The 14,922-nt window shown below is 38.6% G+C and overlaps 2 protein-coding genes across 7 annotated transcripts in view; both read right to left on the reverse strand.

The window, feature by feature from the left end:
- Positions 1–2,768: 2,768 nt before the first annotated feature.
- Positions 2,769–7,513, reverse strand: LOC117936453. 6 transcript variants are annotated; one of them, XM_034859484.1, is made up of 7 exons: positions 7,229–7,513; positions 6,403–6,433; positions 5,961–5,998; positions 5,002–5,095; positions 3,443–3,533; positions 3,234–3,312; positions 2,769–3,058 (listed from the first exon to the last, which is right to left on the reverse strand). In XM_034859484.1, the coding sequence occupies exons 1-7, from the start codon at positions 7,453–7,455 to the stop codon at positions 2,818–2,820; spliced, it is 801 nt and encodes a 266-aa protein (XP_034715375.1). In that variant the 5' UTR covers positions 7,456–7,513; the 3' UTR covers positions 2,769–2,817. The 6 variants fall into 6 exon arrangements, with proteins under 6 accessions (XP_034715375.1, XP_034715368.1, XP_034715391.1 ...); XM_034859477.1 differs by having other exon boundaries at positions 5,961–6,020; positions 6,365–6,433; XM_034859500.1 differs by lacking the exon at positions 7,229–7,513 and adding an exon at positions 6,744–6,879 and having other exon boundaries at positions 5,961–6,020; positions 6,365–6,433.
- An 802-nt stretch (positions 7,514–8,315) lies between these two features.
- Positions 8,316–14,922, reverse strand: part of LOC117936438 (E3 ubiquitin-protein ligase SMURF2-like) — a 59,358-nt gene continuing 52,751 nt past the window's right edge. The window contains exons 15-20 of the mRNA XM_034859450.1: positions 14,625–14,803; positions 13,676–13,813; positions 12,734–12,854; positions 12,419–12,620; positions 11,783–11,858; positions 8,316–11,645 (exon numbers count right to left, since the gene is read on the reverse strand). Coding sequence (XP_034715341.1) covers positions 11,546–11,645; positions 11,783–11,858; positions 12,419–12,620; positions 12,734–12,854; positions 13,676–13,813; positions 14,625–14,803 — 816 coding nt within the window. The 3' untranslated portion in view covers positions 8,316–11,545. The remainder of the gene's footprint in view (positions 11,646–11,782; positions 11,859–12,418; positions 12,621–12,733; positions 12,855–13,675; positions 13,814–14,624; positions 14,804–14,922) is intronic.

Here is a 14,922-nt window from a genome sequence, read left to right on the forward strand (position 1 = left end):
ATAGTGACGTTTAGAAGTCAGAGAAACTAAATCTGATAAGATCACTGATCATCTACAGTGTGTTGTTGATTAAAATCATTACGAGATTGCATGTAGAGCACTTTGCCAGCCACCCTGTTATAATTAAAACAACTGGAGACCGTGTACAAGCTGATATGTGGGTCTGATTATATTTTATTAAATCGGAATCGCACCACAGTGTTTATGTCACTTCCTGTCCAGCCTGAAGGCGGCTGGAATCGGATGGAAACTGTCCGACTTTCCCGCAGCTTTCTGTCCCCGCCCCCGCTGCTGCCGCCTGCTCTCGTCCACTTTACAGGCGAGGCGCAGTTCATCTCGAACGAGCCTATTAGCAAAGTTAGTAGTACGATATACGACTACTTCCGGTTTTCAAAATACGGGTTTAAAGTTTGTATAAAGTACACATGAAATAAGATTATCGGATTATCTTTTCAAGAAATAAAAACCCATTTTTTTTTACTGTATACATTTTGAGATTTTACAAAGTAGTGTCCCACATTTCTACTGTATAATTACTTTAAAACTGAAAGTCAAGTTGCTAAAAAACAATTTTGCTCCATAAATCCAGTCAATGACTAACATATGAGTTGCTGTCTCTAAAAACACCAATATTAAAAATCGAATATGGAGTTTTTTCAAAGTCCAACATTTTTACTGTAAAAGGACTTTAAATCTGAATTTGTAGGTGCAATAAAACGACATTGCTCCATAATTCCAGGCAATGACAGATACATTTGAGTTAAGGACATCTGACTACACCCCGAAATATCAAACAATGTTACTGTATAAATATGGAGATTTGTCCAGGTAAAATCCCATACCTCTACTGTTAAATGACTACAAATCTGAAACTTGAGGTGCTATAAAAAGACTGGTCCATAATTCCAGGAAATGACTTACACTGTATATTTGAGAACAGGACATCACTGACTGCACCCATACTGAAAATAAAACATTTTTACTGTACATTTTGGGGATTTTACTAAGTTTCTACTGGAAAATTTACTCAAATCTGAAACTTAAAGAAGAATTCCGGTCCATTTCAACACAAAGATCTGTTGTTTGGAAATTTGGAGTGCTGTCATTAACAAGAGAAACGAAAACGATTAGTGCTGCCGTGTTATCCTCCTGTTAGAGTTCGCACCCAAGAGGCTTAAACAGGGCAAGTTCTAAACATGTTTTAAGCCTCTAAACATGTTCAAAATGTAATTACAAGTTCCTACCCATGAGCAGTGATTTCTTTGGAGGGAACATAGCAAATCTGACTTCAGTAGATGCGACAGAAAAGCATAGAAATTGTGTTAATCCATAACTGTTTATTTCCTGTTTTTCACACTAGTCGATTGTCAAACTCATACAATCCAATATTCCAAAATGTATTTTTTTCCCACAAAAAAAAGATTTGCTGTTGTTGTCTTTAGTAATGACTATTTTGAAACAGGCTGTAACCTGGCACCACAGTGGAGCCAGGAGAGCTGCAGTGCAAGAGCCATCTGTGCCGGAGGTAACTAAGCAACAGTGGGCTCTTGAACTTCTGACCTGCTGCAGCCCACTCTGCTCTCCTGGCTCCACTGTGGTAACAGGTTCCAGCCGGAAATTTAAAATTCAAAAAGGATAAAGATCTTAGTCTTGAACTGAACAGAAAAAGCTGCAGCTGAGCCTCAAATGATGAAACAAGATGTTTCAATTTGATTATGGATGTTATGGACAGAAAATCCTAAACGGTAATGCATTTTCTAATTATCTTGACTTATGTTTAAATGACTTATGACTTATTTAAGCTTGAAATGTGGGCCCTATTTCCACCTAGTGTTAATAAACATGATCCAATCTCAATATTCATATTGGCTGGGCACGGCTGACTTGTCCCAGCTCAAGGAAAACAACGCCATTGATAGACAGTTGAAATTCACTTTTTGAAAGGTAGGACTTCTGCTAATCTTTTTTTTGCCGGGAGAGTTTGGTGACCTTTTAACTTGCTGGGCAGTTTTTAGAATATGGTACACATTGCACATAGCATTAACACCTGGCCAAGATCCGATCACAATGCGAGCCCGACCAACTCCAAATGTGATAGCACTTGGATCCTGCAAGCTTTTTGCTGCGCAATAACATATATCACATTCATAGGATGAGTCATTAAAACACGGTTCATTATTACTTGATTATTTGACAACACTCCTTGTTTGAGTTTTTGCTTACTGTGAAACTACATATCAGCACAAGGATGAAAACAGATCAAAAGATTGACGTCTTGTGGCCGGGTTTGCTCAGTTCCTTAAAGCGGGCACACACAGACTTTTACTCCTTGACGCAGCGGCCTTGGGTTGGACTCTGACTTGTGGCCCTTTGATGCATGTCATTCCCTCTCTCTCTCCCTCCTTTCACATCTTTATCTGTCTTGTGGAATTAAAGGCCTAAAATGCCCAAGACATCTTCAGGTAAAAATATTTGGAAAAACGTTTCCCTGAAAAGAAAAGAACATTCCATCTTTTTCAGGGAACCATCTTTGCCTTTATAATCACTTACGTGCTGTACTATGCAGGATGTCAACAGACAGAAATTACAAGATGAGACAACCATCCTCTTGCTCGCACCAGATGTTTCTCTGAGGTGTGGGATGGCATCAGGAACTAACTGTAAAAACCTACAGAGCAGTTGGCGACAGCGCTGTGACAGTACAGAGGAAAACAGCCAAACTCCATAGAGGCAGCAAAATAAGCACAAGTCCAGCTGCTTAGTCCCCTGCGTCCACATAAACTCTGTAGAACCACTGTCTGCATGACACAGCTAGCATTACTGCTTGGCTGAGTTGGTCTGTTTATGTGCTGTTTGTTTTCCATTTGTCTGGAGATCGTCGTCGTCGTCATCTGGCAGGTTAGTCCATTTAGAGTGGCTCTGACAGAAACAGCACGCCTGGTTAACCACGAGCTTTAGACCGGTCACGCGTTTTCTAACTGTACATTGTCTGTTGCATTCCCTGCATGACTTGAACAGCTGAAGGATGCACTCTTCATCAACGATGAACTCTGACGAGCTGGGGGAGTCAGAAAAGATGCGTGGATATTAGCCAGCTCGTATTTCAACGGGTTCTGTTAATGGGGGTAACAGATTGTAGAATCTTAATAAGAACGGAGATTGAATGTTAATTTTAATAACAAAAGCTTCAAATCGATCGTGGTTGTTGGTATTAATTATTGGCGTCATCATACCTCCCCAAATCCACCAGGTAGCGTCCATCTCCCACACTTAATGAGGTGCTGAATTCTTCATTCTCATCTTCTTGGATATCTGTGTGGGGATCCATTTTACAGTGATATCAGTCATTACTTAATGTTTCCTGTTACCAATTGCTTCCAATCTTTAGATTTATTTAGGCTGGAGAAAGACTTTGCTTTCTCTTTATGTGAAGGTGACTCACCTCTATTTGCGTTATTTTCGACCTGGTCGGTTGTTGTCCACTCTTCTTGACTTTTTGGTCTTTGACAAGCAGTATCTTTTTTCCCTGACTCCTTGATGTTAAAATGGGATAAGGAACAGCAGCCCATCAGAACACCACTTAGTTAAAAACAGGCACAATTTCATTTACATTGGACATTTAATACATTACAGCTTCAAATGTTTTTTAAAATAAAATATAAATAAATATATTTTATAATATGATTACAGAAAGAATAGATTGAAATGTATCAGCTCGATCAGCAGTAGCATCACGTCAATGTAATACAGAGCTGAAAACTGTTTTCCATCTACAATTTTCAACTAATTGTTCATGTCTTCTGTGTATCTGTGCTGGTTAAAGAGTAAAAAGCAAATAAACAACGTGTCAACGGTATCGTCTTAAATATTAGATATCGTAATATCCTGATATGACATGTGTTGTCTTTTCCCGGTTTTAAAGGCTGCATTGCAGTAGAGTGATGTCATTTTCTGAATACACCAGACTGTTGCAGCTGTTCTTTTATTTGCCTTTACCCACATAGTTATTATATCAACATAACTGATGGTTATTTATGAAATATGACATTGTGTGCATATTTTGCGAAAGCACCAATAGTCAACCACATAAAATCGATATCGAAATATTTGGTCAAAAATGTCGGGACATTTGATTTTCTCCATGTCGCCCAGCTCTATTGAGGACATCCACTATTATCAATCCTCAAACATTCTGATGAATTTATAAGTCTATTTATGCTGTCCACTGCAACACACGTTACTTTTATTATCGATTAATCGGGTGAATATTTTATAAAATGAATGGATTAATCCTTTAGACTATAAAATATCAGAAAATGGTCTCAATTTCCCATGGTGTAAGGTTACATACTAAAACTGTTTGTTTTGCCAAACCAGCAGTTCAAAACAAGATTTAAAAGTTTACAGTAGTATAAGAACAAATACACGTATCAAATCCACTCATTAAAGGGTAACTAACATTTTTTAAACATGGACCCTATTTTCCTGTTTGTGTGTAAGTGACTGATAAAACATTTTAACCACTTTTTAAAACCTATTTAAGACCTCTCTGTTTAACCAGAAGCAGTTCTGAAGTCGCTAGCGCTAAAACCACAAGACTCCATTACATTTTTCAAATAAGCGTGTATAGATCCAATATATTTTTACGTGTAAATTGGTAATCTGTGTTCATTTCCACCGAAACTAGAGTTGTAATGGTGGAAAAGTGTAAAAACGATCCAAAACGGCATTTCATAATTTTATTCTGTTTCTGTCAACTTTGAATGAATTCTATTTTACAATGCTAAAATTACTGTTTATTTTCATGGAGTCTGGTGGCTTTAGCAAATGCAATTTCTTGATGTTGTTCTAAACAGTCCCTTGGACAAAAAAAAAGAGGGAAATTGGGTTGATGTTTGGTGTTTATCCTTGAAAAATTGAAAGAAACTGTAAACCAAAAATTGAAATGGATATTTTCTGTGACTGATTGTTTGAATGGAGATGCGTCAGCTTCATATTTACCTTTCCATTTTCAGATGACTGGACAAAAGGAGCACTGCAAGTTTCTTGCATAACTTCATTTTGTGACCACATCATTTCTTCATGCACACTTTCACTAAATAAACAGAAGCACAGGGGTATACATTAAAATCTACCATTGCATGTGTGTATTACAGCAGGTTGTGGAACTAAAATGTCATACTAATATTCATAATTAGTTTAAAATGACATCAGAAAGTACAAAAAGCTACAATGTGAATGTATTCAGATGGCCTTCATCAATTAAAGACTAAGGTAAGCACCACTATGTGGTAAAAGAAGTGCTCCGATCTTTTACTTAAGGGTGAAGTAGCAATACCACAGGTACACAAAGTATTGGCATGAAAAGTGCACATTGAATAGAATTATTTCAGAAGAATATATTATTGAATTAGTGACAGACACTGCTAGATAGCTTAATTCATAATGATAGCCTAGAGTAACATTTTGTATTAATCTGACTCTGCAAAGTAACTAATGTTCAATAAATACAGTGGAGTAAAAAGGTAAAATATTTCCCTTTGTGTAGTAAAAAAGTAAAAGTACCAGGGCTGTACGTGATATTCAGAACATTAATATACTGTAGCACTACACAACTATTTGCTATGTGAAGATATAGCACAGTAATGATGTCCTTAGCAGAGAATGAAGTCACACTCCCTTTGTGTGTGTGTTGTAATCTGAACTTCTCTGTTCTTTCTATGATAGCCGTCCAGCTGCCCGTGCACATTGGTGCATGTGAGTGCTTTGTGCGTTGGTATCTGACGCCTAGGGCCGAGACAAAGCATAGTAGGGGGCCTGCGAGAGCCGTGTGGAGGCAATCCCTGACCACCTTTTTTTATATCGAGTACAGCCTCTTTTAAGTACAATACTTGAGTAAATGTATAGGTATGCTGTGTATTTCACCACTGGAAAGTGGTACTAAAAGTTAAACATCTCACCTGGATTCAGTTGACGAACTCTCTTCAATGGTTGGTTGGTCAGGACTCTTCCGAAGATAACTACAATCATAAAACATGGCAGTGAGCTTATTCAAATGGACATGCAACGTTACAGTATAAGGCAGCGCACTAAATGAGACTGTAAATACATTTCTACAATAAGTTAGCGTTAGTTAAACAATCCCCACTCTGATTTGGTGAAAATGAACACACTTTGCTACATTCGCTATAGGTATTGTTTATTTCAACGGAGTCTGGTGGGTTTAGTGATAACAATTTTGGACCTGTTCTTGGAAGATTTCACTCTTGTGTGAAAAAAATCAAAAAACTATCTCCATTGGGATTCTTTCCATAATGTTGTCAGACACTTATTCTAAAGTGGTACTAAAAATAAAACATCTCACCAGGACTCTGTTGAAGAACTCTCGTGAATGATTGGTTGTTCTGGACAATTCTCTGAGTTCCTAAGATAACTATAATCATAAAAGAGTGATCTTATTCAAATGGATACGTAACAGTATAAGGCAGCAAACCAAATAAGAAAAATAGACAATAATAAAAAAAATCTAAAAAACATATTGTGGTCATTTTTAGATTTAATACAGTTAATGTATTATGTTAAACATTGCACCTTTAAACACTCAGTTTATGGCAAGAATCATTTGGATTGTCTTCATTTTGGAATTGACAGTCATCGTCATGTGTGTAATTTCAGAAAATCCTCGTTATTAATTGACTGAGGAGTGTATAGTGAACTAAACTCAGCATAGTGCTTACCGTTACCTGTTCAATAAGACTAAAGTCAGCGCGCCGGTGTCAGATTTGATCCTCAAGCGCAAACCAAGCTCCCTCATGAACGGAATGCTCTGCCGAAGTTGAACCTAGTCTTAGACCGACGTCAGTCACTTTAATTTGTGTTGTGTTGGGTGCCGCTCGTTGAGGATAGCGGACTCCGTTTATAGCGGACTCCGTTTCTAAACTAACATTAGTTGTTTTGCACAATGTCGGCGCTGAAGAGAAGAAGCAAGGCACGCACTCTGGATCGCGCATAAACGTCACATCCGGATATGACGTTACACTCGGCAGACAGTCCCAGTCATAGATATAAACGTTCTATACCTATGGTCGCTATTCCATCACACCGCAGGCTGGTATGGGCATGGGTGTATTATTAGAAGGTTTTGGGTATGGGCAGGTTTTTAAAGTTTTTTTTTAGGTCGAGCAAATGAAATAGCAAGTCCTAAAACGTTCTTGAACCCATTACCAACCTGTTCAAGAGCAGTAAGGCAACATCCGTGTCCGACCTCAGTCCCTTGTCCTTTTTCAGCGCTCTCCAAATAGGAAAAGCCACACCAATGGTTACCCGTGTTTTTCTTCGACTTTTGTCTCTTTTTTTCCCAGATTTTGGACCTTGTGCTAAACGTGTAGGTCTTTTCTTAGAAGTACAATCACTGACTGAAAAAACTCGTGGGCGCTTCCCCGGGGTTTCAGCCATGTCTTTACATGTTGACGCAGTCGTTGTCTCCTAAAGCCGAACGTCGCCGTTGTCCTTTTCTCAGCGGTGACGTAAAACGCATCACCCGAGCTGCTGCGCGCCAAACCCCATTTCTTTCACTGTCTATGGAAATTTCCCGGACTACACTATTTTGTAGTCAAAATAACAGCCATACCAAGAAATACAGAATTTTGGGGAGCGGATAGGCTTAATTAGCTTTGTATCATCTAAATTGGAAATGGCTTGTTTCATATATTTTATATTTATATGGAACTGCTTCAGTTTTTTACAGATATCTTACAGGCAATAAGAAAAAGTAAAAGGGGATAAGCAAAGAAATTTATAATTTAATTATATATACATATATAATATACTATATATAACTACCCATTAACACGCCCATCCAGCACTAGCAGTTGAGTGTCAACTTAATTAGCTATGGCTTGAACGTACTGATGTTCATTAATAGAAAATAGAATAGAAAATGGGCCGTTGGCTTGTAATTTGGCTACAATTATAAATTGTTTTATGCCTTTTCCTAACAATTTCCAGGTAAAGAATCTGAATATAACGTGCATAAAAATGCAAAATCTTTGTACAAGATGCCAATACAAAGTAAACAGACAATGCTAGAAAAAAAACAAAAACATAAGGCTTTGTGACAACCTTACTCTGAAACAGAGCAAAACGTCGTGCAGAATCTTAATCAGCTGACTTGTCATAACCAATTCTTTAAAAAAAAAATACTCCTATCACTAATATGCGACATAAAGTACATTTTGTATCCTGATAATACGTATGTATTTACTCTTTTAAACTTCCAGCAACCAAAAGAAGAAAAAAGACAGTAATTCACATAGTCCTATAAAACATAATGCTGGGAGGTCCAAACAGCATAGTTTTATTGCTCAGCTTTCTGCAAGAGTACAAGTAGTACTTGCTTTGCTTCTTTGTTGTCCTTATGTACAGGTGTCAATTGCAAGCTCACAGAGCAGCTGATGTGAAAAACTATGAACACAAAATTAATAAATACAAAAACAGATAGGAAATCAAAGAAAAAAAAACACTGTGGTTTGAAAAAAACCTAAGATTCATTTTTCTGTTTTGTACTCAATTCAATCAAAAGTCATTTACACACACACCTGTAAATCTGCATTTAAAAATGTGGGAAGAGTTAACTGAAAATTAACCCAGCTTATGCTGGTGTAATCAGTACAGTACATCATTTGGACCAGAAATGTCTCTCAGTCTATTCAGATTGAGCAGAGTAGACAAAAATATCTTTATATCACTGGTGTTAAGAGTTAAAAGTTAATCTGCAAAATTGCTAAAGATGTCTGACCAATTTGGCTTTTTAACTGGGGAAAAGTGAGATTTCCCCTCGTCTGTAAGCTCTCAACTCCGACAACTTTTGCACTGAAGACTGAACCAGCCAGAAAACTTGGTGCCGACAAAAAGTAACAAAGAGCAGAAGTGGACATTGTGCACTGGACAAACATACATGTGTGCATATCAAGAACGTGTGTGTGTGAGAGAGTGTGTGTGTGTGTGTGTGTATATATATATTATCTACATGAGAAAAAAACTGATCAGTCTATTAACTATTTGGTAAATAGAAGGAAGTGTCTGATTATAACTTGGAGCCCAAGTATGCATAATGTGTGCAAACAAAAGTGTAAAGCATTTCTTTTCCACCTCTGTATGAGGTTGTTAAAGTCAAAATCAAATATATTCTCTGTAACTGTACAAAGACAATAATTTCATGTTTTGTTTCTCTGTTATGTCTCTTGGTGACCACAAACGTTTTGAGTATCAGCTAACAAACTGTTCATGGTTACAAATAAATGCAGTTAGTATACATAAAAAAACAACATTTAACTGTTATTTTTCCAAGTCTAAAAGTTTCTAGCAGTACTAAGTATGCAAATGCATAGGCTTTATTTCTGGAGCATCCATTCAATAAGGGGTTTTCTTTGGATGGAGGCTGTGGTAATGGAGATGCTCCTTACGGCAGCCTTTCTGGTTTTTAGTGACTTTTTCATTTTGGTTGGACATTTTCAATGTATCACCCAGGAGTTCAGCAGCAATCAAACCTCCAACATTTGCAACTCTGAAGATTTGAGGCCACCCTCAGCTTTCAGTCAATTTCTTCACTTAAATAAAACAACAACTCATGTTGCATATTGTTATTAGTTATTCAGCAGTGTCACAGACCTCCAGAGCAGCAAATATGGCCATTCATTTCCTCCTATGAAGGTATGTGTGTTGACAAGTGAAAGTGATTGACCAAAAGAAAATATCACTTTTAACTGCCGTTGTACACTCTATCATGGGATTAAAGACAGGGCTCCTGAAATATACTTTCCATTACAACCATTTGTACCCTTCCTCACACACTAGTCTAATGTAAAATAAAAAAAAAAAATTAAAATAGGACAACTTCACCTGAGAATGCAGAGGTCTGTGACAGACACCAACATGCTTGCATTTAAATTGAACAGAAGAACAAGCCACCATATACAAAATAGCTATGTATTTGTACATATATACTCAAAAATTACAAGTGTATAGATACTTTTTACTCTGTATATTACTAATGAAGTCACATTGCAAATGAAACATGATATATTTTACTCTAATGTGAATGAAGCACTCCTGCCACCACTGCTAAGTTTGTAAAGTGCTCTAAAGTGACAAGAGAGAGAAAGAAAAACACCTGCCTTTTTAAACTGAGGATGTGACTGAAAATAGACACCTGCCTTGAATAGCTTCTTATCAAGCCTGGTCCCATGGACAGTTTTGCCTTTTTCACATATATCTGACAAGAAGTGTGCTGGGCTATTCTGGGTCGGATAAAATAAAATAATTAACAAAAACATGCATACATGTAACTGCTGGAGACACCTAAATGAGAAAAAAGGAAGACCAACCAGGCTTAAAAAAAAGTCAGCTCTGCAGCTTTAAATACAGGATACTGTGCTAGTAGAGATGATGGGGAACTCGTCTATAAACTGTCTACCATCCTTGCATAAAAAATGTATACACATGCAGAAACATACATACACACCTGTACAAGAGCTGAGGCCACACTGCAGTGAAGGGGAAATAATCAGATTCACACCATTTCCATCAGAGTCCGTCCATCATCTCCAAACAACTCACAACAAGCTTAACTCAAAATACCACAAAGCATCAGACCCACATCCATGTCAGTCTGTATGAGTTCCATTTCAAAATCATAGATTTACAATTTAAATGATATTGTTTTACATTTGCAAAAATGACTGTTGGTTTGAACATCTGACTAATTATGGAGCATTGCAGTAAAAAATTATTTATTCTGAATTTTAATTTAATTAGCTATCAATACACAGCATTTTGGAATGAAACCCTTCAAATATAAAAGCACTACACTGAGGTAGGATGAATTTGTGGTGCTCCTACAAAATAAAGCACACTAACTCTGCAGCCATTAGGATTGGAAGGTGTATTGGTTGAGGTTAACATGGCTACTAAGGGCAAGATATGGCTACCTGCAGTTCTAAAGATTCAGTAGCATGACAAGGATCAGTTCAATCAGTTTAAATTGCTAAACCAAACAGTGTCTCACTGCTCTCAAATGCCTTGGGAGAATTTTGTAAGATGTTAAACTGTAAGTTGATAAACCGCTTCCTGGTGTGATTTAATTTAAAGTAAGGTGAGCAGCCAGTGTTGTTTCCTTTGCCATGAAAAAACAAACTGTTGCTCACAAACAACTCACAGCTGTTGAAAGAAATGCAGCAGCTTTTAATTTAACAGCGCTTAACTTACTCTCTGTATTTCACACAAACATCCCCAAAACAAAAAATGCCAAACAAAAAATGAATATAAAAAAGGACAAGATATGACTTTCTAGCAGCTGTTTAAACAGACACTGGTGAATGAAGAATGTGGAGAGCGGTGAGAAGAAGAGGAAGACTGCAGGCTAGTCAAAAACACACACATCAGGCTCTGAGTGAGCCCGTTGGTGAGTAGCAGTGTCAATTATATTCTATCAAGAGTCCTGCACACAGAGTTAAACATGTCCACACAAATTCACACTTTATAATTCTCATTCCACTGCGAACCCACAGGTCTCCTCTATCGCAGTAAGCAGCTTGTCGTATAGCTTGTCATAGCTCTCATAGGGTGGAATGTCAATCCGATTAAAGCTGGAGAGAAAAGAAGGACAATAAGTTCATATGAAAACTCATTAAAACTATGAGAGACTGACAAGTATTGTTTTCCATTATCATGATACATTTTGTGTGTGTGTGTGTGTGTGTCTGCAGGTGCATATGACACACACCAGGTATGGGCTTTGGGAAGATTGTTGGTGTTAGCTTCGATCTGATGAATGGTGAAGAGTCTGGGCCCCGCAGCACCTACAATGAAAACAAACAGGGTGCATCAGGTGTAGTTCAGCATCACATTGCATTGTTAACTTACTAACCAACATCTCAGCTGATTAAGTCCTGACACCTTTTAAATTCAGCCTCTGTTCCATTAGCCAACGCCTAATTTTATCAGAGGGTTTCTTTCGCTAGTTTTAAACATGCCCCTGGAATTGTTGGTATTCTAAAATTTAGAACATCATAATAGCAAAGTTTTTTTGAAGATGGACAGAAAATGATCCTCTTTCTATAAAAAATAAAACAAATAAACAGTATGAAAGAATCCTTCTGTATGCAGTGAAAGCTAGTGGAACAGAAGCTAAACAAAAAGAAAAGATAACCCTCTCCTTGATTTCCTGTTGATTATGGAGGAGAACCGGGAACCGAGTCAGGGGAAATGCACCACTACCAAGCCACGGCTGAGAGACGTGCGTTGCCGCGGCGTGTAGTTTCAATTTTTCGGCGTAGGGGCCGGTGTGGACGCAGAGGGGTCTGCGGGGGTATGCCATCGATTCCACTCAGAATCAGAAAACAGCCACACACACAATTACCCTGTAAAGCCTTGAAGCCTTGCAGTGGGACTCTGGATGAGCCAGTAACGAACTGCAGCAGCCGGGCCCTCCTCTCCTCGTCAAACGACTCCACGGCTTTCCAAAACCACTTGACAATGTTGCTTTCGGGGGTGCAGTGCTTCAGACGCGTGTTGGACTTCCAGTCAGAGATGTCGATCTTTCCCAGGCCGCACACTATGAGCTGAAGGTAAATAGACAGAAATAGAAATCTGAATAAAACTCTACCAGGAAAGTGTAGCCAATGTAATTATTGTATTGTGGAATATGCACTAGAAGCCATGTTTGATCTTGTACCTCCAGTTCTTTCTCATCAAAGGATTTGAGCAGGTGTTGAGGAATAACCTCATTGAAGCCTTTCTGCAGAGCCAGAAACTGAGCCTCAATTCCATGCAGGAAACGCCAGTTCACATACAACCTGCAGAGAACACGAGGAGGGGAGGGAGGGGGAGAAACACTGTCAGTTTTTCATTTTACACCTGAGAGATTCATAAACATGACACTGAATTAATGGCATTGTGACAGTCTCTGGATTGCCTCAGAAAAATATAAAGAACTGTAACCATACAGGACTTGTTTGGGCTGAAACTAAACTTAAAGCTATGACACACCAACTTTACGGCCTTCTGCAAAAAAAAGCAGTTGGACTGACTGCCTGCCAGAGTTGGTCTAAAAAGTCCCCTTAGAACACAACGAAGCAACGCCGACTTGAGTACGTTCTGGCCATGCACAAGACGTAATATGTCTCCATAAGAGCAGCTGATTGGCCAAACACGTCATGTGGGTCAGGCTTCTCTGGAATTTCAATGCCAGATTGTAATGACGTCTCGTCAGGAATACAATCTCATATTTTATGAAACTAGTTCCCTGAAACGTGTTTCTGAAATCATTTTAAAGCGAGAAATAGGCCATGCAGTTGCTAATACGTTAGTTTAAAAGATTTTCGTTAGATTCTAAAGGCGTTAGTCACGCTCATCCTGCTTGTCTTTTTCAGGTTAGCACTCCACCAATGAGATTGGTCAGTGAGTCCGACTGCCCGCCTTCCGATTCAACATGTCAAATCGGCCCAAATGAAGGCCGACGGCTCCTTCAACTGACGACCGCACAGAACACACTGAACAGACTTAATTCACTGACTCTCTGATGGCCGATAATCGTGTTGGTGTGTCAGCGCCTTTAGGTGCTTACTGCAAGTTGTTGCTGCAGTCTATGTCTGTGTGTGTGCAGCACTCTCCTTACCTGACATACTCCTTCTTGGTGTCCTCTGTGACGGGGACACTCTTGCCGTTGGGTTTGAGCTCATGTTGGATGATTTCTCCGTAGGCATTGTGTTCTACACAAAAAGTGTGGTCCAGGACGCCAGTGGTGTCATTGTCCCTGAAGAGAGAAGTGGAACCAGGTTAGAGAGAGGAGGCTTCTCAGCTTCTGCACAATATGCATCTTTTTACCAGTTTTTTTTATTAGTAACATTAGTTATCTGCCACTAAATAAATAGACTGCGTACATATGGGTTTTTTGTGAATATTTTTGCCAACTGGTCCGATGCTGAGTTTCTTTTAGTTACTATATATAAACTGCATTTTCATGAAATAGAACAATTTATTATCCTCAAACTTCACATGGATAGTGATGACTTAGAAGAGATAACTACTTAATGGAGGAAATTATCATAAGTAAGAATTTTTATCCAAGGAAGACCATTGGAGCATCCTTATGTGGAAAACACTTGGTGTCAAAACATGAAGAACACCTTAACCAGCAAGGATGTACATTCTTTTAGATCAGATGTAATTAGCTTCACTGGCAGCAGAGGGCGTCGCAGTCATTAGAAATGTGACAACAGGATGGTCAAGTTTGTATGCGGTTCTTAAGTATGTGTGCTTTTGTATTTAAAAAAAAAATGCTTTCTGTGTATACACGTATGTTTTTCTGTCCTGTCCCCTTTGTACATGGTACACCTGTAAACAACCACTTTCTGTATGAATTCACAAATGTGAACCAATATTAAGTTACAGGTAAGTTATAGAAAAAAACTTTTAAGTAAGTGCAGGGTAACCTGTTTTACTACTTATTTCGACAAGACAAATGCATTCGCACTTGTTTATCTCACAATAACTGTATGCATTTCCTCTAACTTTGGGTTGCAAGTCAGAGAATAATGGGTTGCCTAGAGGCCAGAAAGTCTCACAGGATCCAGACAAGGCTGTTGTGGAGGTCGGGGTCGACCGACTCCATATCGTCCAGCGTGATCGATTTTCCCAGCAGCTGTTTGTAGAAGGGCAGAGTGAAGCCTCCGTCGATGTAGTGGCCGTGAAACACTGCCATGCCCATGATACGACCCACAAAGTGGAAGTAGGACAGGTGCTCCTGCACATTACACAGGGATATTATATGAATGCTTTCAATCGCACACAGAAACACACACACACACACACAGACAGACAGAAACAAAGTCTCTCTCTCTCTCTCTCTCTCTCTCTCTCTCT

Source organism: Etheostoma cragini, chromosome 2, assembly GCF_013103735.1.
Source record: "Etheostoma cragini isolate CJK2018 chromosome 2, CSU_Ecrag_1.0, whole genome shotgun sequence".
Classification (NCBI taxonomy): Eukaryota; Metazoa; Chordata; class Actinopteri; order Perciformes; family Percidae; genus Etheostoma; species Etheostoma cragini.

Excerpts from the sequence above, each read along its gene's own strand:
- LOC117936453 (XM_034859477.1), bottom strand. The coding sequence starts at position 7,455 with ATGGCTGAAACCCCGGGGAAGCGCCCACGAGTTTTTTCAGTCAGTGAT. Across the intron at positions 6,434-7,228 it reads GCCTTACTGCTCTTGAACAG|TTATCTTAGGAACTCAGAGA; the intron begins GTTGGTAATGGG and ends TTATGATTATAG. Across the intron at positions 3,534-5,001 it reads AGTCATCTGAAAATGGAAAG|GAGTCAGGGAAAAAAGATAC; the intron begins GTAAATATGAAG and ends TTTAACATCAAG.